The sequence below is a fragment of the Galleria mellonella genome, unplaced genomic scaffold (assembly GCF_026898425.1).
Source record: "Galleria mellonella isolate WM207_F2 unplaced genomic scaffold, CSIRO_AGI_GalMel_v1 utg74, whole genome shotgun sequence".
NCBI lineage: Eukaryota > Metazoa > Arthropoda > Insecta > Lepidoptera > Pyralidae > Galleria > Galleria mellonella.
In genome coordinates this window covers 3,486,691-3,512,376 of record NW_026442147.1, presented here as the reverse complement: position 1 = coordinate 3,512,376, position 25,686 = coordinate 3,486,691, and the positions used below count along the sequence as shown (strand labels likewise).

Below are 25,686 nucleotides of genomic sequence, written 5' to 3'. Positions count from 1 at the left end.
CCAAAAAATTAACACCTACAATGTTTAGAAAATCACAAGCGTGCAAATTTTCAGTAATTCTATATGGATATCGAAATATGCAGTATTAATTAAGATTTTTATTTTATCCAAGTTTAAAAGGTACGCAATAGTTACTTTAAGCTATTTAATGATTACTCTCGTCATTTGAATGTAAAATTATTATTGAATCCTATTTTTATAAATATATAAATAGGTAACAATAATAGGTGTTATAAATTATCTGTATGTTTTGGTTTTATATCGATCTATGATAGAGTCCGTTTTGCACGTATTTTATTTAAATCTATTCAGCCAAAAGAAAAAAATATGTTCACAAGAAACAGTCCAAAATTTTATATTTGAACACAATATTTAATACCAGGTCACATAATAATCATTCAATATAATTATTATATTTCATTTATTAAATTTATTAAAAATAATAATCATTATTTTCAGAAAAATAATGATAAAACCAATGTCTTCACATCAAAGCGAAGCGCATCTTACTTTGACTGTATTTTCTCCACCTAAATGTGTAAACAAAATGGATGATCTACTGCAGAGAAATGATCGGATCGATAAAGATGACGAAGAAGACGAATTCTCCACTATGACTGAAACAACCGATATTAGTATTCAGACTAGGCTAAATAGTACGATTATTTTGTTGTCTAATTTGCACCAGTATGCATGAGCAAAGGAAAATTTTATTCTGTGTCCTTTGCAATGTTTTTTTTTATACAACTTAGAATGGCAAACAAGCTGACGGCCCACCTGATGGAAAGTGGTAACCGTCGCCTATAGACATGAGCAGTACCATGGACATAACACAGTATACTGTTTTGCCCATGATACCCCCTATGCGTTGCCATTCCTGAGGACTCAGGTGTTATTCCTTTGTACTCAGTATATTCAGCCCTGCAAACACAACTGCTTCGCAGTTGAAACACGAATGGGACTGAGGTACCCAAGCAATCGACTTTTGTACAAAGTCTCCCTCTGGTAAACTTCTATCTCACCTCTTAAATTTTATCACCAAACTTTTAGCTTGCTTCATCATCATCATCTCAGCCATTACCTTTCCATTGCTGAACATAGGCCTCCCCCATGTACTGCCATAAGGAATTGTCCTGAGTCACTTGCGTTTACTGACTACCTGCAATGCATTCAAATTGAGTCGAATTCTTCTGTCCGTACGGGATCGTCACTCAAGAAACTTTCTTTCCCATAGGTTGTCGTGTCGTCGAGCTATGTGACTTTCAATTTGAATAATAAAATATGGCTGTAAAATTACATGAAGTTGACTTCATTCTTAGGTCGTAATAACTGCTTACCATCGGCTTACAACTACATACGTAATTTCCGCAAACATTGTCTAAAAGATGTAATATGTGTGTATCTATTTTGATGTTATGACTGTTATTATATTATGATATTATTTCTAAATTATAGGAAAATGTATACCCAGTAGCATGCTTCGAAAATGTATAAAACAAATAGTTCCAACACACAATCCGAAGAAAAGAAACAGTAAGATTATATCTACATTATATTTTTTATTACTTTACAGTTTTGTTACCTTTATAACAATTATTTTTATTTTAGTAAAATTAATGGACTGGAAGAGATACCATAGACTCAACGTAATCTATGCCTTTATTGATGAACTTGAAAGAGATTATCCTGCGATTTGTACAGTCAGCGTGATAGGGAAATCTGTAGAAGGACGGGACATCAAAGTAAATAATATTGTGATCATATTTTTTTTTTTTTACTAGTATATAAAGCTAGCAGTCCACTCTATCTTTTTACGATTTTTTTTTTTAATACATTGCAATCCATATTACTCGCTGAAAATATAGGTTTCTATAAGTGAAAGAATTTTTAAAATCAGTTAGTTTTTAGGCGTAACAGTATACTCAACGAATGGGGGGTACCATGGGCGTAACAGTATACTCTGTTATGTCCATGGTACTGCTCATGTCTATAGGCGACGGTTACCACTTTCCATCAGGTGGGCCGTCAGCTTATTTGCCATTCTAAGTTATATAAAAAAAAATACAATCAAAAAATAAAGTATTTCCTCTTTATAAAAACTTTAACTTAGTCACTATCATATTCTTGGAAGTTATTTTCAACTTGTATTGTATTTATTTTGTTATAAATTAAATAATTATATGCAGTAGTAAATTATACATTTTAAATACGTTTAATTCACGCTACATTAACATTAATGAATTTTAAGATGTTAAAGATATCCAACAGCGATGCACGCAATTCTGCTGTATGGATAGACGGGTCCATACATGCCCGTGAATGGATCAGCGCATCTGTAGTTACATATATAGCTGATACATTAGTTAGAAATTTTAAAAAACTCTCAAACTCTATCACCAACAAGGACTGGTTAGTAGAACGAACTAAATTTTCTGTACAATATTAAATACAATCTTTATATTTAAAATGCTATCGAAATCTTTATGTATAATATTTGTAGGCATATAGTGCCAGTTCTAAATCCAGATGGTTATGAATACACACATACACAAGATCGTATGTGGAGGAAAAATCGGGCGTGCTACGATGGACAATATGGTGTCGATCTGAATAGAAACTTCAGGTTTAAATTTCAAACATTATTTTAAATAAAAAATAAACGTTAAATAAAATTAATAATAATATTGTTCTTCTCATTAGTTGTGGTTGGGGAAACAATGGCGACGAAGGTTCTTCTGATGAACCAAACAATGTATTCTATAGAGGGCCGGCACCTTTCTCAGAACCAGAAACCATAGCTGTAAGAGTGAGTATAGAAGAAATGTGGTTTTTATTTTTAAAAATTGTGTTGTACTAAAAAAAACTGACATAAATTGTGGCAAAACCAGTCATTTTGATTAAAAGCTAAACTATAGAACCGATTTTGACAAATTTTCTATGGGATTAATCTGTAAGTATGTCCATTCAGATAAAAAAATCTAATCAGTTTATAATTGACGAAGTGATGAGATAATAAATATAATAAAATACAACCGAAATGAGAACCTCCTTCTTTTTAAAGTCAGTTGAAAAAGTTCACAGAATGTGTTTCTTTCAGGATACAATATTGAGTTCAACGACGCCATTCAAAGTATTCCTGTCATTTCATAGTTACTTCGAACTAATAATTTTCCCATGGGGATATAAGAAAGATCCCTGCCCACACTATCTTCAATTATTGGAAGGCGGTGCTGTAATGGCAAGGGTAACAGGATTCGCGTAAATAAATACATTTATAAAATATATTATTGTGGTAGTTGATGCTAAAGAACTAAACAATTTAATAAAACATTTTTATTGACAGGCAATTTACGATTGTACGAGAATGACCTATAAGGTTGGAAGTACTAAAGATATGACTTACTTTGCTTGTGGAACGAGTACGGATTGGAGCTACGGTATAGCGAAAATACCTTTCTCTTACATGATAGAACTTAGAAGCAAAAAACACAAATTCAAATTGCCAAAAGACCAAATTGTTGACACGTGTTCAGAAATTTGGTGTGCAGTGAAGTGTCTAATGGATTTTGTCGATCAGAAATAAATGCACGTGAAATTAAAAGTTATAAAGAACGAAAAGTTTTTATCATTTCATTAATAGGCATGAGTAAGTACTTATTGATATCATTGCAAATATTAAGTGATTGTAAATAAGATTTATTGATATGTCTAATATTAATAAACTTTTTGATTCCGATTACTTTTATTACCATTCAAATAAAGTATACTTTTCAGAAGATATGAATAAAATTAACGATTTTTTCTAGATAATACAGTACAATTCACAATTTTTTTTCTGTCTACGAATTCAGCTAATGCTTTCACAGCGCTCAGAACTTCTCTACAACAGTCTTCGATCTCCTCTCTTGGTAATAGAAATCGGTGTTCTTTGCTTCTCAACTCGACGAGATAGGAAAAAGGAATACGAGCAGTACCATAACTCCAGTCAATGCTTGTACCGCACGCACAGTACATGACATCTTTGAAGTTTCCCACTTTATACATGCGACCGCTTGTTTCGTAGATAGCCTGAATTATTAATAATAACATTAATAAAATATTGAGTAGCTCTGGATAAAAATATGAATAAATGATCGTATAATACCTTAGCCATAATTGTACCGCCTTCAAGTAAAGTTACATAATCAGGACAAGGTTCAGCTGTGTGACACCAAGGGAAAGAAATTACTTCACTGTAAGCATGGAATGTCAGAAATATCTTAAACGGTGTGCCCGAATATAAAATTAAATCCTGTAAAAATAGATATAAAATCTATTAATATAACTTAAACCAATTATGATGATGAAGTGAATCATATATGATTAGTTGATGTTTCTACCTTTATAGCTGCAGTTTCTGGTTCAGAAAATGGCTCCGTACCTCGATAGTTTAAATTGTTTGGGTCATGAGAATATTCATTGCCATTTCGTCCCCAATTATATCTAAAAAGAAACAGAACTAAATGGTAACAACGCAATAATTTTTTTTATGTACATATATTTTGATTCATCTACTAGTTATATACATATATAATAATATATATAAAGGCACACTGTGCACACACTAGTCCCGGCATAAAATAGGCTACCTCTCCTATTCCCGTGGCTGTTCTAAGAACCGACTAAGGGAGAGCGAGGGGGAGATGGGCAGCAACGTCCCTCTTAAAACATCTGTAAAGTCTGACTGCGGTTGCCAATCCGCCTGCCAAGCGTGGCAACTACTGACAAAACTCCCCAAGGCTGATATGATGATGATGATAGTTCATTGCCAGACTGTTTAAACATCACCTTTATAATTAGTATTTAATAAAGAAATAGGTACGTATTAAAATTTTAATATATCAAATCTGTACCCAAAATTCCTGTTAAGGTCAACTCCAGTAATACTATTTCCAGTTCGAGATCTGTTTTTTCTCCACATACGATCTAGTATATGAGTATAATGGTATCCATCTGGGTTTACTACTGGGACAAAGTACCTTAAAAATTACATAATGTACAATTTCATTTCTGAACACATTAAGATACAAAAAATATAATTTATAGTTCTTACCAATCTTTATTAGTAATACTGTCAGGCAGTGTATTGAAATTTCTAGCAATATGATTAGCTATGTAAGTAACAACAGACGTACTAATCCACTCTCTAGCGTGTATAGTACCATCTAACCATACAGCTGTATTAGATGCATTACTATTTGATATTTTTAACATCTAAAAACAGTTCTCCGTTAATAATTTCATTCTATAAAACTAAAGAAAGAATTACTATTTTAAACGTAGGTACCTTAATATCCCTTCCCTCCACTGACTTCCTAATTACACTCGTGGTGCAAATAGAAGGATAAATAGTTTCCAAACTATCCAGGAAACTGTATATTATATTTAAATTGTAATAATCTTTCCAATCCATAGATTGTTCTGGAAGAGTGTAATAAAAAAATCTCTATCTAATCTGTAGCTATAAGCTAACCAAAAGTAAAATAGAACAAAATGCCTTGACGTGAAGAATTTAATCCGATTCCATCAATCGAATTGACGGTTTGACATCATAGCGTATGAGTACATATTTAATAAATTAATTTCATTTACCAATACTGCTTTACAAGTGGAAATGACCTGAAGGTGATTTCTTACTCAATTTGACAATTAAAATTATTTAATTACTATAAACAAATATCTGTTACTCACAAATTTAACCACATGAATTTATATAAAAATTATTCTATGCACTCTTTATTTGGAATTAATACATATTTAGACTACTTAGATTTAAATCCATTCATCTTTTTAAGCATGCTTGATCCACAAACATAGTCTATCTATTAAAATCTGTTCGACTATTTAAGCATGTTTGAGTGACAAACATCCAAATGTCTTTACAAACTTTCACTTTTATAATACCAAGACGTATAAGTAAGCTGATATTTACTAATTGGCGAACGCTGTCTTTGCGTTACACTAATAGGGCTCCGGATTCGTTGTGGCGAAGCGGATAAACGTGTATCCGTCACCGTCACCTCGAAGGGGATCTCCCTCTCTTTCAGCAACTTTTCCAGCTGCATAGTACGTTGTCCCTCCACTATCACGTCCATAGCATTGTCGTACTCCTTGCAGATATTTATAGCTGCAATTTTATTATCATATCATTTTTACATAGAAAGGGGACCGCAGGTATTATCCTTAATTTAGGCCTTTTAACATCATACTAGTATTTTTTTATACTACTATAGTGGTAAACAAGCATACTGTGATGGTAAACGAGGTTACCGTAACCTATGAACGCCTGTAATACCAGAGATGTCACGCACGACGTTGCCGACCCTTAATACGGCGTTTTCGAAGAAGTACTATAGTAAATATATATATATATCACGTTACTCGCTGATAATCTAATCTATAGGTGAAAGACTTTAAAAAATCAGTTAAGTATTTCTATATTATAATTTTAGACAAACTCGTAACTTGTATGGTTCCATTCCATCCGTATTTTCTAGCATATAGCTGTTGTAGTTGCATGGCTGTGAAAGTTGGCTCGATTTGGAAGGTGGAATATGGATGTAAAATTCAGGTTACGAAGCATAACACCTCGAGAATACCAGCACATAAAAGATATTATGGGCATTACAGTATATTCTGTGGTGTACGTATCTATAGGCGACAGTTATCACTTACCATCAGGTGAGCCGTTAGATTCTTTACCATTCTAAGTGTCATAGTTTTATCAATCTTATAATACAGTAAACTAATAAACAATTACTGTACACCATCATGTGCCTCACCGCCTTTGTAGTTGAGACTTCTTAGAAAAGTCTTCTGTCCTTCTTTTAAGCACTTGACGTCCCATATCTGATATCTTGAGTTTTTACGGGCCACTTTGACTAATTTATTGCACCGAAATTTGGAATCTAGTAAACAATTCTCCGAAATTGTAAATCAAAATTTTGACGCTAGTTTGACATTTTAATTCGGCGAATAATCTATATCAGAGATAATTAGAGCTGTCAATAAAGCTTAAACCTATTTTATTAAGTCGATTTAGTATACAGATTAGATGATAAAATCTCTTTTTGCAGTAACTTCTTATCTTCTCGTACTTTAGTAAGAAATGATAATATAATAATTATCGTAAGAGTCGTACGATATTTTAAGCTACTTCTAAAATAAAAAAAATCTTCATATAAAGAGAATATAATCTGTGAGGTTTTTAGTAACATTATTTCAAATACGATAATGTGCTTTACCAGTTCTAACAAAATCTTAATCTGTGAGATTTTTAATTCATTAGATTCATTAGTAACGTTTCGTCAGTACGTGTATATTATGTAATCACATCATTATTTGAAAACAAAATATGGTATATTTTTGCAGCCGATAGGATTTACTTCTATATTGGTCTCATTATAATTTAGGGACAAAAACTATCAAAATCTAATTGTAAACACAAGATGTAAAGAAATGTAAATATTTCAATCTGATGATTCATACGTGTGTTTTCTTGCGATTAAAGTCGCTATTTTTTTACAAGAACAAAATATACTTGTCATCGTATAAATAAGCTTAAAACTACCAATTATATAGTCTAGAGATGACTGTTGAGCATTTTCGCAAACAATGGGCGTGTAATCAAGACGGGTGGTGGAAAGCGCTCGGGCGCTAAGCACCGCGCCACTGCTCGCTCGATAATTAGATGTAATCAGATATTTTCAGTAAACGCCTTGCCGCCGCCGCCCGCCTTGTTCTCGCCCATGCACTCCCCTCTAATGAAACGGAGGCCCTACCATAGGACTACACAATATTTTCAATTCTCACGAATGACTTTTTTTTAATTAGAGAAATTGTGCCTGTGAATAGATTAGCTACAGCAAATGCTTGTTGCTATAAATTTACCAATTATTTTAACTATATTAATTAAACTAGAAAATATATATTTAAATATAAAATTTTTAATTACCCATATATGATATAAATTCTTTACGTCAATTTTATTTATTTATAATTTCTATTATATGCAATTAATTTGTCGATTAAGCTACTACAATCATCATCGATTTGCCTCTATTTCATTAATTGGAATCTATGCAGTATAACGACGTAGTATATTTTAGACTAACTGTATCCCACGGCATCATGTGCCTGAATTAGTACATAAAGTATCTTATGTAATGTAAATATGTAATATACCCGTGTACCTTTCATTCAGTAGTTTTTGCGTAAAAGTATAACAAACATCTATCAATCCATCCATTGTACAAACCTTTTTTAGATATTTAGAGACTTACTTTATTTTAATAAGTATTTATCTATCTAATTATAATTAATTTAATAACAATACTTATTATTTTTATTAGGTTTTACATTATTATTATAGACTTCCTATATTTTACATTTTATCTTTTTGGATGAATCTCTAAAATTGTGAAAACCAATGGTAGCTCGGATCTCTTGGTAACCCGCTAACCAGACAGCGGACCCCAAACGGCGCCCCCTGCCACCCAAGTGTCGCCTCGACTCGGTCTTAAGCGCGTTTATCTTTTTAATTGTGCCTGCCCTCCTGGTGACGCTTGTTACTTGCTTGTTAGATTTATCGACATCTCACAGTATTATTTTATATGAAAACCCGCTCGTATGCAACATTAAGCTTATAATTATTTAATGCTCTATTCGATTGAATTATGCAATTTTTTACTTAAAACTAAAATACTTTAGGATTCATTTACAAATGAAGATTTTGCACAGTCTTTTGGTATTTCTATTGCATTCTCATTTGCACGGCTGCATATTTAAGTTTCATCATCATCATACCAGCTGTTAACTATCCACTGCTGAACATAGACCTCCCTCAAAAATAGGAGTCTCCCACAATATTTCTTACATGAAGCAGTTATGTTTGCATCGCTCTATTTCGGTTTAAAGATATAGATATGGCAGTGTAATAACAAAATACAGAGGTTTAATACCTTTGGCCAGGGGGAAAGGGATTGTTAGTAATGGAGACTGAGAATCCCATTGCTAGCAATATAGTAAACCAGGTCGACCTCCTCCTCGCGGTTCCCCCTGAAAACTATCATGGTTAATTCCTGATGAATTCATCACGATGGGCTAACTGGCCTGTTTTCATTCTCATCTATCACCCTTCACTGGTGCCTCGCCAGCGTATCCCGTTAGCGCAGGCGGGGTTGCCATACCATTATCACCCAGCAAAAAAAAAATACCTTAGGCCTCAGGAATGGCAACGCATGTGGGGCATCATGTACGACGCAGTATACTCTCTTATGTTTATGGTACTGTCCATGTCTATACGATCTTATATACTTAGATACGTCTTGTTCACGACAATTACCACTTTCTTTCATGTAGGCCGTCAACTTATTTTCTGTTTAAAGTTGTTTAAAAAAAATATTTAGCCCAGTTAAATCACCAGAGTAAGTGATGCCATAAAATAAATCTATAAATACAGTAAAAAGACAAATTGAACACAGACTTTTCCAACCTACATACATATACATTTATAATGGCAGTGTTCAGTAATTAGTCGCTAAATATAGGCTGCGGGGTGGCAAAGGGAGGGGTGTTCGTGGCCCCTTTGTTTTTCATTAGACACTGCTTACCTACCTGGTCGTTATCTTTACAGCCACTGTGACTACTACTCTATAAATGAATTCGATAAAGAAGCTAAACAATGCGTTCTTCATGAAAAAGTATTCAAATTAAGATTTATCTACATTTCAATATAAACTTCAGATTTATTGACTAGAATTTTACCGCTAAATATTAAAACATTCTTTTTGTCTCTAGTTGGAGTAGTAGAGAGAAATTAAAGAATTTTACGTTGGTTGCAATGGTTGGTTTTATTTTACGGAACTGTTTAAAATATGTTTTTTTTTATTTAAGAACTGTGTTAAATATTTTATATAATGCTTTAATGTTTTTTTATTCTATTTATTAAACATATGAACGAATTTTGTTAATTTTGATAATTGATAATGATAACAAATTTACAATTTATAGAATGAATTTTGCAACCACTTTGTAAATATAAATAAATTATGTCTTAAACTTGATCAAGTTATGACTTTTATTTCATCTTAGAGTACTGTGAATGATTTAAAAACAACAATTAACATTACTTATCATCAGATGACTTTTCAATATATTTAATTTTCTCTACAAAACTTTACGTAAAAAACTACTTTTATATATAGATATCTTTGATATTTCTTAATCTTAGCCTTTATTAGTAATTGTGACGTCTATATTACCTTAATTTTTTTTTCATATCAAGGATTTCCATATACCATTACACATCCGTTTATTCCCAGTATAAAATGAGCAACTTCTTCCTTTCCCGTGGCTGTCGTGAAGCAGCGACTAAAGGAATTTATTGGTCGAAGAATGAGTAGCAGCGTCTCTTTTAAACGTCATCATAGCCTAACTGCGGTTGCCAATCCGTTAGCCAAGCGTGACAACTACTGGCAAAACCTCCCATAGGGATGGTGCATGATCGACAGTGAACGATTAACGACCGATATGATGACCCATGGACCTTTTAAATAAAAGACAACTATCGAAGCTGAACTGCTCAACCGTTTCCTCTAGTAAATAACACCATTTTTATTCCAATACTTGATTACATATTAATTATATTAAAGAATCATTTCAAGAACATAAATACACTTATCGTTAAATATTATAACATCATTATTAATGTAATGTAATCATTATATAACGGTAACGTACCGTTGATTCCAAAATCGTGTCATCGGTATCGGACGCCGAGATTAAACTGCAAACAGGATTTAGTATATCAATTTCATTGTACTGGTTTTCAATCGTTCCATTACATTAAATTAATTCGCTGTTACGCGTAGATAATTTATATTTTGACAATGTTTGTTTCAGAACATATTATCTAACTCTATTATACCTTTTAAAGTGTATATAACTCTTCATAGTTACGGCCAAGTTATTATTTTTCCATTCGCATTTAAAGATGAACTATGTCCAAATTATATACGCTTACTAGAAGGAGCTACTGTTATGACAAAGATATATATGTAAAGACCATACTAAATAAGCAATCTTAATATTAAACTAGTACAAAATTGGAATAAATCAAATCTAATGCTTGTAAAGATGGATTAGATTATAACACAAATGTTATAATTATGGGAATACTTAGTTTCTTAAAACAGGACGTATATTTACAAACTCATATTAATAACCTAAAATCTCGTCGCTTATTTCTGCAAGTATGAAACTTTTTTAATCTGAAGAATGTATCTTTAAATAAAACATAAGCGGAAATGTTATACAAAGCTCACAGGTTTATTTAAACCAAGTTTCATTAAAAAGTCATGGCTGCAAATGTCAGCGGCGGCATCTTGGACTATAATAGTTTGTGAATCTACGTTCTATTTTAAGAAACTAAATGTTTCTAAAATTAAATTTTTAAGCAACGCTAAAGGTTATGAAAATATACTTCAGTTTGTATAAGCACTAATATATGCTTATGTAAAAAATTGCGTTAACTATTACAACAAATATTTGTTATTCTACATCATTAGTAGATATGGATTGATTTGGTCAATATTTACTGTAAGTAATTCTCTTTTTGTTCTTACCCAAGGCTATTCATAAATGCAATGGCAATACATACTATGTGGGCATTTCGCAAGACGTAATGTATGGAGCTGCAGGTACCAGCTATGATTGGAGTTACGGAACAGCCAGTATACCGTATTGTTACCTTATTAAGCTAAGAAGTAAACAACATAAATTCAAGCTGCCTAAAGAAGAGATAGTAGAAACTGGAAATAAAATTTTAAATTGCTTTAAAACTGTAATGGAATATGTGGATATACGTTCACTAGACAGATTTGAGGATAAAACTTTAAGGTGAGACTGTTTTTTTTATAACACATTAGGCAAACAAGCATGCAGTTCACCAAATAGTAAGTGACTACCGCCGTGCATAAGCACTCACAACACTGGAGAAATAGCAGATATGCTGTTGACATTTTGAAAAAGAATATGCTCTTTTCTTGAAGATTACGATGTAGTTACTGTATATTGTATGAATTATCATACTTCAATCATTGTTATCCTTATTTGTAACATTTACTGATTACTACTATAATATTATGGGGGGAAAGGGATTGTTAGAAATGGAGACTGAGACTCCAATTGCTAGCAATATAGCCAACCAGGTCGGCATCCTCGCGGTTCTCCCTGGAAACTATCATGGTTAATTCCTGATGAATTCATCATGATGGGCTAACTGGCCTGTTTTCATTCTCATCTATCACCCTTCACTGGTGCTCCGCCAGCGTATCCCGTTAGCGCATGCGGAGTTACCATACCATTATCACCCATCAAAAAAAAAACTATAATATTATGATATTCAAAAGATATCATCTAAAAGTATTATACTTCCAATATTATCCATTTTCATTTTATTATGTGTACTGGAAGTCGGTGAAGTGGATTGATAAGTTGAAATGATAATTTACAATGGATATTAGTATTATTAATTTCCATAGTTTAAGGATAATATCTGTAGTTTAATATCTTTTTATAAGTTTTTACTTAAATAAAACCTTGTTAATGGTAATTATATTTTATTTATTGACAATTGACAAATCTAGATAGCAATATCAAACAGATCTCGTCAAATTGGTTTCCACTTTAAAATAAAATTACAAGTTATTAATTAAAAAAGAAACAAGTCATTTGTTTCGTTACAAAACCGTACCACAATTTTTTTTATTTTATTTAGGTAAAAGTATTCAGTCAAAGTGGCATCTACAAAAGATATAACCCAAGTATGGCAAGTAAAATTTATTAGAGAAGGTCAAAGGTATTTTGTGAAGTCTTTGGATACCGTAGGAGGTGTGTACAGTTAGAGGCATTCTAATTTAGAAAAAAAAATCAAATTACATCGATATGAATATTCTCTTAAGTACATAAACAAAATCTGTAAAATGTAAAAATTATAAGTTAACAGATGGACAATTAATACCATCAGATAAATTGTTTGGAAAGATATTTTTGTTTTTTTATTAATGTGACAAAAGTAATGAAGCTACGATACTATTGTTGTTAGACATTTCTGTTTTTTTTTTATCATATTTCGTATAAGTACTTGGACAGAAGTTGATTAGGTGGCTTATTGTAATGTCCTTTTATTTCACGCTACCTGTTTGAGGGAGTTTTTCAAAATTCTTATAGTAACAATAACTTTATTGTAACAATAAATTATAATTATGTAATATAGATATTAGGCACTTGGTACTAAATATTTATAAGTGTAATTATAGGGTAACAACAACAACAAAAGAAGATTCTTACGTTATTACTTTTAATTATAATTAGATTTATTTATACTTCACGCAAACATTTTTTTTATTATTAGCTTTTTTAATGTCTTCATTAAAAGTTCATAGTGTAAAAAGTAAAAAGAAATCCTTACATTCTTACACCTAAGAAATGAAATGAAATGAAATGAAATGAAATGAAATGAAATGAAATGAAATGAAATGAAATGAAATGAAATGAAATGAAATGAAATGAAATGAAATGAAATGAAATGAAATGAAATGAAATGAAATGAAATGAAATGAAATGAAATGAAATGAAATGAAATGAAATGAAATGAAATGAAATGAAATGAAATGAAATGAAATGAAATGAAATGAAATGAAATGAAATGAAGTGAAATGAAGTGAAATGAAGTGAAATGAAGTGAAATGAAGTGAAATGAAGTGAAATGAAGTGAAATGAAGTGAAATGAAGTGAAATGAAGTGAAATGAAGTGAAATGAAGTGAAATGAAGTGAAATGAAGTGAAATGAAGTGAAATGAAGTGAAATGAAGTGAAATGAAGTGAAATGAAGTGAAATGAAGTGAAATGAAGTGAAATGAAGTGAAATGAAGTGAAATGAAGTGAAATGAAGTGAAATGAAGTGAAATGAAGTGAAATGAAGTGAAATGAAGTGAAATGAAATGAAATGAAATGAAATGAAATGAAATGAAATGAAATGAAATGAAATGAAATGAAATGAAATGAAATGAAATGAAATGAAATGAAATGAAATGAAATGAAATGAAATGAAATGAAATGAAATGAAATGAAATGAAATGAAATGAAATGAAATGAAATGAAATGAAATGAAATGAAATGAAATGAAATGAAATGAAATGAAATGAAATGAAATGAAATGAAATGAAATGAAATGAAATGAAGTGAAATGAAGTGAAATGAAGTGAAATGAAGTGAAATGAAGTGAAATGAAGTGAAATGAAGTGAAATGAAGTGAAATGAAGTGAAATGAAGTGAAATGAAGTGAAATGAAGTGAAATGAAGTGAAATGAAGTGAAATGAAGTGAAATGAAGTGAAATGAAGTGAAATGAAGTGAAATGAAGTGAAATGAAGTGAAATGAAGTGAAATGAAGTGAAATGAAGTGAAATGAAGTGAAATGAAGTGAAATGAAGTGAAATGAAGTGAAATGAAGTGAAATGAAGTGAAATGAAGTGAAATGAAGTGAAATGAAGTGAAATGAAGTGAAATGAAGTGAAATGAAGTGAAATGAAATGAAATGAAATGAAATGAAATGAAATGAAATGAAATGAAATGACATGAAATGACATGAAATGACATGAAATGAAATGAAATGACATGAAATGACATGAAATGAAATGAAATGAAGTGAAATGAAGTGAAATGAAGTGAAATGAAGTGAAATGAAGTGAAATGAAGTGAAATGAAGTGAAATGAAGTGAAATGAAGTGAAATGAAGTGAAATGAAGTGAAATGAAGTGAAATGAAGTGAAATGAAGTGAAATGAAGTGAAATGAAGTGAAATGAAGTGAAATGAAGTGAAATGAAGTGAAATGAAGTGAAATGAAGTGAAATGAAGTGAAATGAAGTGAAATGAAGTGAAATGAAGTGAAATGAAGTGAAATGAAGTGAAATGAAGTGAAATGAAGTGAAATGAAGTGAAATGAAGTGAAATGAAGTGAAATGAAGTGAAATGAAGTGAAATGAAGTGAAATGAAGTGAAATGAAGTGAAATGAAGTGAAATGAAGTGAAATGAAGTGAAATGAAGTGAAATGAAGTGAAATGAAGTGAAATGAAGTGAAATGAAGTGAAATGAAGTGAAATGAAGTGAAATGAAGTGAAATGAAGTGAAATGAAGTGAAATGAAGTGAAATGAAGTGAAATGAAGTGAAATGAAGTGAAATGAAGTGAAATGAAGTGAAATGAAGTGAAATGAAGTGAAATGAAGTGAAATGAAGTGAAATGAAGTGAAATGAAGTGAAATGAAGTGAAATGAAGTGAAATGAAGTGAAATGAAGTGAAATGAAGTGAAATGAAGTGAAATGAAGTGAAATGAAGTGAAATGAAGTGAAATGAAGTGAAATGAAGTGAAATGAAGTGAAATGAAGTGAAATGAAGTGAAATGAAGTGAAATGAAGTGAAATGAAGTGAAATGAAGTGAAATGAAGTGAAATGAAGTGAAATGAAGTGAAATGAAGTGAAATGAAGTGAAATGAAGTGAAATGAAGTGAAATGAAGTGAAATGAAGTGAAATGAAGTGAAATGAAGTGAAATGAAGTGAAATGAAGTGAAATGAAGTGAAATGAAGTGAAATGAAGTGAAATGAAATGAAATGAAATGAAATGAAATGAAATGAAATGAAATGAAATGAAATGAAATGAAATGAAATGAAATGAAATGAAATGAAATGAAATGAAATGAAATGAAATGAAATGAAATGAAATGAAATGAAATGAAATGAAATGAAATGAAATGAAATGAAATGAATGAAATGAAATGAAATGAAATGAAATGAAATGAAATGAAATTATGAATGATGAATGAATGAATGAAGACTAATCTTAGTTTCAATTTTCAGCAATTAATATTTGGAAAGAAGAGCATAGCACAATGGATATAATGGTGGAAGGTTCTAGAGCAGCACAAGTATCTGGGATGTTGCACGAAAGGGAGATCCCATACTCCATAGCCATCGGGGATGTCAGAGCTATGCTTGAACGTGAACAGGGTGCAACTGTTACAAAAATGCCTAGAATAAACTCTGCTGATATTCGTAAGATATTACAGTATTTATTACAATATTAATAATAATGATTAGTATATATATTAATAATAGTTTAATATTAAAGTTTAAATAAAATTTATATGAATGCAAAACGTCATAAGTACAAAAACCTGCAAAACATAGCTATCCTCTTTAATCTTTGTATCCAGTAAATTTATATCCAATTGCTCTTATATTACATTTTTTAAGTGCTTCTAAATATTCTAAATATATCACTTCGCTATTTGTTTGACAGACATGTTATTAAATTTGTTCATTTCCAGACAAATGTCAAACACATCACAATATGAGACAAAATAGGTGTTTAAAAAATTCCCATCCTCCTTTCACTTATTTTCCACGTCAACTTTCCACAGGTCATAATATAGATTGGAAACACTACCATCGTTTGGACGTAGTATATGAATTTCTGGAAAATTTATCGACAGACTATCCATATCTATGTAGCGTGATTATTATTGGAAAATCAACTGAAGGCCGAGATATTAAGGTAATATTTAGTTTTAAATGCTTTCTTCATAATAATAAAAATGCTTAGTTTATAAATATATATATATATATATATATATATATATATATATATATATATATATATATATATATATATATATATATATATATATATAGTAAATATTTATTACTCAACAATACTTAACGGTTAAGCGAGTTTGAATTTAATTTAATATATGTTTATATAGGTCTATCTTTATACTAAATATGGTGAGATGCTAAATATATAATAAGCTACTTTTTATCTTAAATAAAATACATGAAATCTTTGGAGTTTATAATACACGACAATAAAATTATTATTTATTACTATTCTTTTGTTGATACTGTAATAAATAAGTAAGATTAATTATTTTTAAAGTATTGCCATTATATTTTTTTATGAAACTTATAATGGTAAACAGCTCCGTGGACTTCCATTCACTAACGTATCGCATACAAACCTAAACGCATTCAATTAAGCATAGCTGCTGCACGTCAGAAACACGAATAAAACGAAAGAATTGAGAATTGACCTTCATACTACAATAGATGCTGAAGGTATCAAATGGCAATAAGGACAATATAGGTGTGTGGTTGGACGGATCCATCCACCCTCGGGAGTGGATCACCACCGCCGTAGTGACGTATATAGCTGACCGACTAGTCAGGACCTACCAAGATCAACCTGACAGCGTCACTAACAAAGACTGGTAAGTGGTACAAAATTGAATATATAATAAACTAGCTTCTATTCATGACTTCGTAGGATATGTTTACTGACCGGGATAAAAAAATTGCCTATCTCCTTCTCCATACCATATAGTGCATGTTTTCTAAGTCGTTATAACGCTAAGAGATAACAAAAACCTCAATAGATAGATATAGAATTTTTGGACTAACGTTTTGAACAATAACCTTCCGAAGAAAAATGAAAATCGGAACATAATCCTACTTAATTTACAGGTACATTGTGCCTGTACTGAACCCAGATGGATATGAATACACACACACCCATGACCGCATGTGGCGCAAGAACAGAGCTAAATATGGAGAGTGCATTGGTGTTGATCTCAATAGGAATTTTAGGTTTGTTCAGTTACCAGTAATTCTTGACACGTTAACCAATAGACAAGAAAATAAGCATTAATGTGTCTAGTATTTAACATAGTGTATGAAGTATAATGATTATAATAAATAAATGGCATACATAATTAAAAGTAATAATAAATTTACCGATATAAATTTTATTATTGTTACCTGTAATGAGTGTAAATTTTAAAGGCCTTATTTTTGTTATTTTACAGTTATGGCTGGGGAGAGAAAGGTGAAGAAGGCTCGTCAGAAGATCCTGGCAATATCTTCTTCAGAGGCCCGAAACCATTCTCGGAACCGGAAACAGCTGCTGTTAGAGTAATTACAAATAAAATTAACATTTGAATTAATATAGATTGTATGTTATTCATATTGACACGTGCTATTTAATAAAACCTCCTTGTGGTCCCAGCATAGAATAGGCTACTCCTTCCTTTCCAGTGGATGTCGTATGAGGCGACTAAGGGATGGGCAGCAGCGCCTCTCTTGAAACACCTCCAAAGCCTGACTGTGATTACCAATTCACCTGCCAAGCTTGGCAACTACTGGCAAAACCCCCCAAGGAGGAGGATAATGTTCAGCAGTGGACAGTTAAAGGCTGATATGAAGAGTTAATGAAATACGTCGCTTTGCATAAGATCTGAATTGTATTAACTTAGCATTTTAGAACAATACTTAACAGCATTCCAATTCATGTACATATATTGCGAGTATGATGTGTGTGAATACGTATATAGGTATTTCGCATCAATATTTTTCCTACATCCCCCCTACCCTTAAATATTTTATTGTCAAAACTATCATTGTTACAAAATACTTAAAATACTTTTTTATAGCGTGCGATCACAGATAGCCTTTGGTGACGCACGCGTCACTACTGGCATCAATACTCCGTTGTGTAGCGCTGCCTTGTTGCACGGAGTCAGCGGATACGCAAACACGTCGGACACGAAGAAAAGTAGAGAACAACTTGGGCACGAGGTTCTCGTTCGTCGCCTTAGTTTCGCGCGCTTTTTAACGGCCGTCCGTTCGCGTACACGGCACGCGCTGCCACCTCGTCGCGTCGCGAGTGCAGTGAGTGCATGTGAACAGTTACAAGTGACAATTGTGTAGTGTTGTGAACTCTAGTGCATCGGACTAACAAGTGTTAGGGTGGTGTACTGCGCCATAAGCGCAGCGCACCAGCTCCGGAGCCGGTGCCAGAGACCAGCACTCTCCTCCCCGGCGACCCGCGCCGCCTTCGACACCCCGGCCAAGTATCGGCAACAGGTACACAAGTCACTCCGGTGACTACATTCCATTGTTACATTAACAATAGGCACACACCCCCCCGCCGTACTCGGCGGGGCGGTTAACTGTACACAAAGCGGCCGGGTAACCGTCGCCCGGCCGGTGACTAATCCTTGTATAAAGGGCGACTCATACCTGGACAGGTCCCAACAGGCCCTTATATACGCGGCTTGTAGCGGCTTATTTTTTGTGTCCACTTTTATAGTAGCGCATTGTCCGTATTATAAATTTAAATTATTTTTAGGTATTGGCACCCGACTTAAGAGTCGGGTGCATTGCTAATTTATAAGAGGAGTGTTTCCTGGGACAACATGTCGCTGTCCCAGGATGACATTCCACAATTCGTGGCCTTTTTAAAGGCCAAATGTCCTGGCCTCTTAAAGGCATTTTTCGATGAGCGCAGGGGCGCACATGTGATACATGACGACGCCCCTGCCTCGCCGGCGGCCCCCCTTCAGGAGGCCAACGACGAGCTGTCCTCAAACCCACCTTCCCCCGGGGACCACCTAGTGAGTACCCCGGAGCCGATGTCCCCTCAGGAGGTTGCTCCCAACCGCCCCTCCTCTGAAACGGAAATGGAGCTAGACGCTCCCAACGTCGTCGCCGAAACAGGCGACTCCTCCGACACTGCCTCCTCCTCGGAAGAGGAATTTCAAATTGTGGGTGCCAAGCGCACCAAACGCGCGAAGCGGGCGCGCGATCTTCCCCCGCCTAAAACCCAACGTGCCAACGATGGCGCACCCGTTCCGGCTAACGCCGATAAAACCGACCGCGATCACGCGGGGAAAGTGAGGCCTCCTCCTCCTATAATCATCCAGGACAAGACAGCCTGGAACAGGGTGTCAGCTGCGCTGAAGGAAAAGCGCATATCCTTTACCCATGCAAGGGTAACCTCACTAGGAATCAGAGTAGTGGTTCCCACATCGGCGGATCATCGCCAGTTAACTTCCTTCCTCAGGACAAACAGTGTGGGTTACCACACTTATGCCCTCGAGGAGGAGAAACGACTGCGCGTAGTAATACGCGGCGTCCCTAAGGAGCTGGACTGCCAGGACATCCTCGCAGATATCCGCTCACAAAACTACCCCGTCCACGAGGTACACAGGATGTACCGCAACAGGGCCAAAACGCCACTAGACATGGTACTAGTGGTACTAGATCTCTCCCCAGAGGGGAAATCTATCTTCAACATCCGAAGTGTCTGCCTGATCTCAGGCCTATCAGTAGAACCGCCAAATAAGCGGACTTACCCCGGGCAGTGCCACCGCTGCCAAAATTATGGGCACTCCGCCCGAAACTGCTACGCGCGCGAACGTTGCGTCAAGTGCCTGGGAGACCACGGCACCAAGCAATGCACTCGCGTGAGTGGCACCCCGACCCCACCTAGCTGTGTACTCTGTGGCACACAGGGCCACACAGCTAACTACCGCGGATGTCCCCGCGCTCCCCGTCCCGGCCAAAACAAGGCCTCCGCAAAAGCCACAAAGGCTCAGGCACCCCGCGCAGCACGCCCCGCGCCCCTTACTATCCCGCAGCCCTCAGCTGCACCACCTCCCCCGCCAAAAAATGCTTGGGTGCGACCTCCGGTCGTCAAGGCGACCCCCTCACCCACCATGCCATCTGCAACCGCTCCCACGCTTGCCAAGATTGTGGCATCGCCCGCTCCTCCGCGCCCCGCCCCGCAAACTGGAACGAACATAGGCTCAAGCTTCGCAGCCGACTTCGCACTGGTAGCGAAACTCGCCAGCTCCATCGACGCTGGCGAGATTACGGCCCTGGCCTCCAAATTAAGGTCAGTCAACGACCCACAAGAAAGACTCGCAGCCGTCTGCGAGCACATCGGCGTACTAGTCGCCATCCTCAATTTTAACAATTAATTATGGATCTAAGGGCGAAAAGATGCAAACCTCGGTCCGTTAAGTTAGCGTTTTTCAACGCTAACGGACTACAAGGGCAAAGAGACGAAGTCCGTGAGTTTCTCACCGTCCATCAGGTGGACGTTCTCCTACTACAGGAGACCTTCCTCAAGCCTTCAACACGCGGTCCAAGAATCGCAAACTACAATATCGTACGCAATGACCGCATCAGTCGCGGCGGCGGTACGTTAATTTATTACCGAAGGTCCCTTCAGTGCATTCCGATCGACACGCCTCCGCTCGTAAACATGGAAGCCTCGATATGCCTCCTCGCGATGACAGACCACCGACCGATCTATATAGCATCGGCATATCTCTCTCCCTCCAAAAAGCTACTCCGGGCCGACCTCCAAGCTCTCATGGACCTGGGGGATTCGGTAATTATTGCCGGAGATCTAAATTGCAAGCACAGCCTTTGGAGCTGTGCTTATCCGAACCCAAACGGTCTCACCCTGGAACGCCTTTCGCTCTCCATGGGTTTCGACATCCTTCCCCCAGTGCACTTCACGCACTATCCGGCAAACACTGCTCATCAGCCCTCCATCCTCGACATGGCCCTACTAAAGAACGTAGCCTTAAGGCTGAGTTCTATGGAGGTCCATGCCGAACTCATCTCCGACCACCGCCCCGTCACATTCTCGCTAGGCCCACCTGCAGACGGGGCGCCTCAATTTAAAACGGTCACGGACTGGAGCCGGCTCGAGAAAGTCCTCGAGTCGACTAACTCTCCGGTACTGGACCGCATCCCGGACGTAGTCGAATCTATCGAGGAGACGACTACAGCCATTGACGCGCTAACAGAGCACCTGCAGTCGGCAGTCAAGGACTGCTCCAGGGAGGTTCCGGATACGGGCGACCGTAGATGGAACCTGCCTGATGATGTAAGGGCTCTGCTGCGCACTAAGAATGCAGCCACACGAGCGTATGACCGCTATCCCTCAGAAGAGAACCGAACCCGCCTGCGAGATTTACAGCGCGAAGTAAAGAGTCGCATAGCGGAACTTCGGCGAGACAGATGGGATAAGTTCACCAAAGAACTCACCCCCTGCCATACCGCGTACTGGCGAGTAGCCAAAACCCTCAAAACAGACCAGTGTTACTCCGACCTTCCGCCCTTAGTCCGAACAAACAACAGTCCGGCCTTATTTGATGAAGAAAAGGCTGAATGCCTAGCAGACAGCCTAGAGGCCCAATGCATGCCGAGTACCCTTCCGGTGCCCGATGATCATCTAGAGAAGGTAGAATCCGAGGTGGAGCGAATCCTGTCGATCCCTCCAGTAGAGTCACTCCCCCCGTTACACTGGATGAGGTGCGAACACTCATCAAAGGAACCCCCAACCGAAAGGCACCCGGTGCCGACGGTATCTCTAACAGACTCCTTAAGAGTCTGCCAGAAACCATTCTGCTACTTCTAGTAGCGATCTTCAATGCGGCAATTACCAATGCCATCTTTCCAGATGCTTGGAAAGAAGCCGATGTCGTAGGCTTTCCCAAACCTGGGAAAGATAAGTCCCTTCCCACCAGTTTTCGCCCCATCAGTCTCCTCAGCTCGCTGGGGAAGCTGTATGAGAAGCTAATACTCGCACGCCTGAAAGACTGGCTACAGTCCAAAGGCATCCTGATCGATGAGCAGTTCGGCTTTAGAGCCAAGCACTCAGCTGTTCATCAAGTACATCGTGTAGTAGAACACGTCCTCAACGCCCGACACCTGAAATCCAACGGGGTCACATGTGCCCTGTTTCTCGACGTAGCGAAGGCCTTTGACAAAGTCTGGCACAGCGGCTTGATTTTCAAACTGCACAAGATGGGAGTGCCAGACAGGCTCGTGCACATCATACGAGCCTTCTTGTCCAATAGGTCATATCGCTATCGCGTCAATGGAGTGCGTTCCAGCGCACGACCGATTAGAGCCGGCGTCCCTCAAGGCGCTGTCCTCTCCCCCACCCTCTTCTCGTTGTACACCAACGACATCCCGCGTCAGCCCCGAGTGCAAATCGCCCTCTTTGCTGATGATACAGCCCTATATGTGGACAGCACGTCGGCCGCCTGTGCAGCCAACAGGCTTCAACGGGCGGTGGACGAGCTGGCCTACTGGTTCAGAAAATGGCGCATCGAAGTCAACCCAGATAAAAGCGCCGCCGTGCTTTTCACGGCCAAAAGAAAACCATCCCTTCCCGCCTCTATTCAGCTGTTTGGCACGCCCGTCCCCTGGACGAACGAAGCCAAATACCTAGGCGTGACACTAGATTCCAAGTTGAGTTTCGCATCTCATCTTAAGCGCGTCCGAGGCCTGGCCAATTTTATACTGGGACGCCTCCATCCCTTTATTAACAAGCGCAGCCAATTGTCGCTTAACGCAAAGCTGACGCTCTATAAAGCATGTATAAGACCGGTGATGACGTACGCTAGTGTCGTCTTCGCCCACGCCCTTCCTTCATTACTTCACCCCCTTCAGGTGGTGCAAAATAAATTTCTGCGACGGGCCACGGGCGCCCCGTGGTACGTGCGCAACGTGGATCTACACCGCGACCTCAAAATACCCACTATAAGGCAATTTATGAAGCAAGCGTCTCGACGCTACTTTGCCTCAGCCGAGTCCCATTCAAATCCGCTCATAGTAAGAGCGGTCAAATACAAACCCCCCATAGAGAACGTCGCTCCAAAACGTCGTCGCCCGAGGCACGCACTCTTGGACCCCGATGATCCAACTACGACGGCAAACGCGTCTCCCTCCCTACCTACCGCGGAACCCTCGACAAGAGCCCCTACAAACACACCCACACATCGCACACACCGCCCCCGCCGGCGGGGGCGAAGAACCCTCGCGACACACGGTCCGCGCGCGATCAGGTTTGCGCCCGAGCGCATAACAACCGCGTCGCAATCTCACCCACCCAGACGTACCGACCCTTCGCCGTCCCTCGACGGGGGTCGAAGTGCGGTGGCCTAAGCCGAGGCCGAGCCACTCTGGCGCCCTTAGGCGCACACACACACCGCAGTCCATAAGAAAGAGTCGACACCTCTGTCGCTCCGCTCTCGCGGGCTTGGAGTGCCATCAGCACTCGCCCCTGCATTCGCGTCCGGTGAAGCTGTAAAGGCCACACACGGCCAACAGCAAACACATTCAGAAAAAAAAAAAAAAAAAAAAAAGTGCGATCACAGATTCGGATTCATCATTCAAGGCATTCCTGTCATTCCATAGCTACGGGGAGGTGATAATCTTCCCTTGGGGATACGCCGGTGACCCTTGTCCTGATTATGTTGATCTGCTTGAAGGCGGTACAGCTATGGCGAAGGTTAAAATTAGTGACACTAAGTTCCACCAACAAAAGTATTGCTCTCCAAATAACTGTCGGTAATAGATATGAACCAACGCTATAGATATCGCAAAATACTATAACTCATAGCATCTATTATGCTTTATCGTTCCTGAGATCTTGTTTATTGGTGGGAATGTTATACCTTTTGTATCAAATATCGCGTTATCTTGCTGCTTAATACTTCGGACATAAAACGCATACATAATTAAAGATTGTGTCCCATAAAAAAACCGACTTGAAATGTAACAAAGCCAGTTATTTTGGTCTAAAAACTAAATTACTGAAACGATTTTGATAAAATGTCTACGGAGCCAATCTGTGAGTATATCCTTTTGGATAAAATTTTGTGTGTGTATGCAGGTATGCACGTACGTGCCTTTTTGCATGAATGTGAGTGTTTGTCAAATATGACGCTTTTTTTCGTGATGACCTATTTATTACATATTCATTGTACATATAGCATGTACATATTTCCTTAATCAAACGTTATTGTCCTGCAGGCCATCTACCAAACTAACGGTCATACTTACAAAGTTGGTAGCACCAAAGACCTCATGTACTTTGCAGCCGGCACTAGCACAGACTGGAGTTACGCTGTTGCCAATATACCATACTCTTATATGATCGAACTGAGGGGGAAAACACACAGGTTTCTGTTGCCCAAAGAAGAAATAATCTCCACTTCTGTTGAAGTCCTCAACGGCGTTTTAAGTCTAATGGACTTTATTGATAAGAAATGCAGAAGTTCACAATCCTGTGTATGCCCGAAGTGATGTTACTTAATTTATTCATAAAATAATTTAGTTTTGGAGCATTCTTGTCGACAATTATTGTAAACCAAGTAAGCCATGAGCTTGCTTGGTACATAATAACAAACTAACCTTGCCAAACTAAATTGTATGAAAAATAAAAGTGACGCATTAAATTAATAAAATTATTAAAAATAGTAAATACTTATTATACGTCGTAAATTTACTTTAATAAAAAATATTTGTTTGAATATTTCTCTTATAATTTAACGATCCAATTTCTGGTTATGTGTAATTTAAATTTTATTTATATTTTATGTATAATATTCTTTTGTATTTAAATGACGAAATACTGTGGCAGTACAATTAATCATGTCTGTTATTATACATAAATCGTCGTAAAGCCCCTAATATAATTGTAAATTTGTTTTATATAAATCCGAATTATATTCTAATGTGTCGTTTTATTCATAGTTTATAAAAAAAAATAATCTTTCTGCCTACCCCATTAGGTGATAGACGTGATGTATATGTATCAATTATATGCATAAAAATATACCTCAAGGAGCACTGTGAGTATATTAAAGTTATACTATATACTTATAGATTAAAGTAAAGAATTTATTAAATAAACTTTTTAATAAAAATGATAATCCGATTAG

At 36.6% G+C, this 25,686-nt stretch overlaps 1 protein-coding gene across 1 annotated transcript; it reads left to right on the top strand.

Annotated features, from left to right (window-relative positions):
- LOC113518740 (uncharacterized) lies at positions 1-25,369 on the top strand. The gene is made up of 16 exons (XM_031908829.2): positions 1-120; positions 460-656; positions 1,456-1,533; positions 1,609-1,742; positions 2,249-2,409; positions 2,501-2,623; positions 2,701-2,806; positions 3,098-3,244; positions 3,344-3,580; positions 12,825-12,930; positions 15,959-16,153; positions 16,522-16,655; positions 17,207-17,367; positions 17,621-17,743; positions 17,962-18,067; positions 24,776-25,369. The coding sequence occupies exons 2-16, from the start codon at positions 467-469 to the stop codon at positions 25,046-25,048; spliced, it is 2,274 nt and encodes a 757-aa protein (XP_031764689.2). The 5' UTR covers positions 1-120; positions 460-466; the 3' UTR covers positions 25,049-25,369.
- Positions 25,370-25,686: the final 317 nt, after the last annotated feature.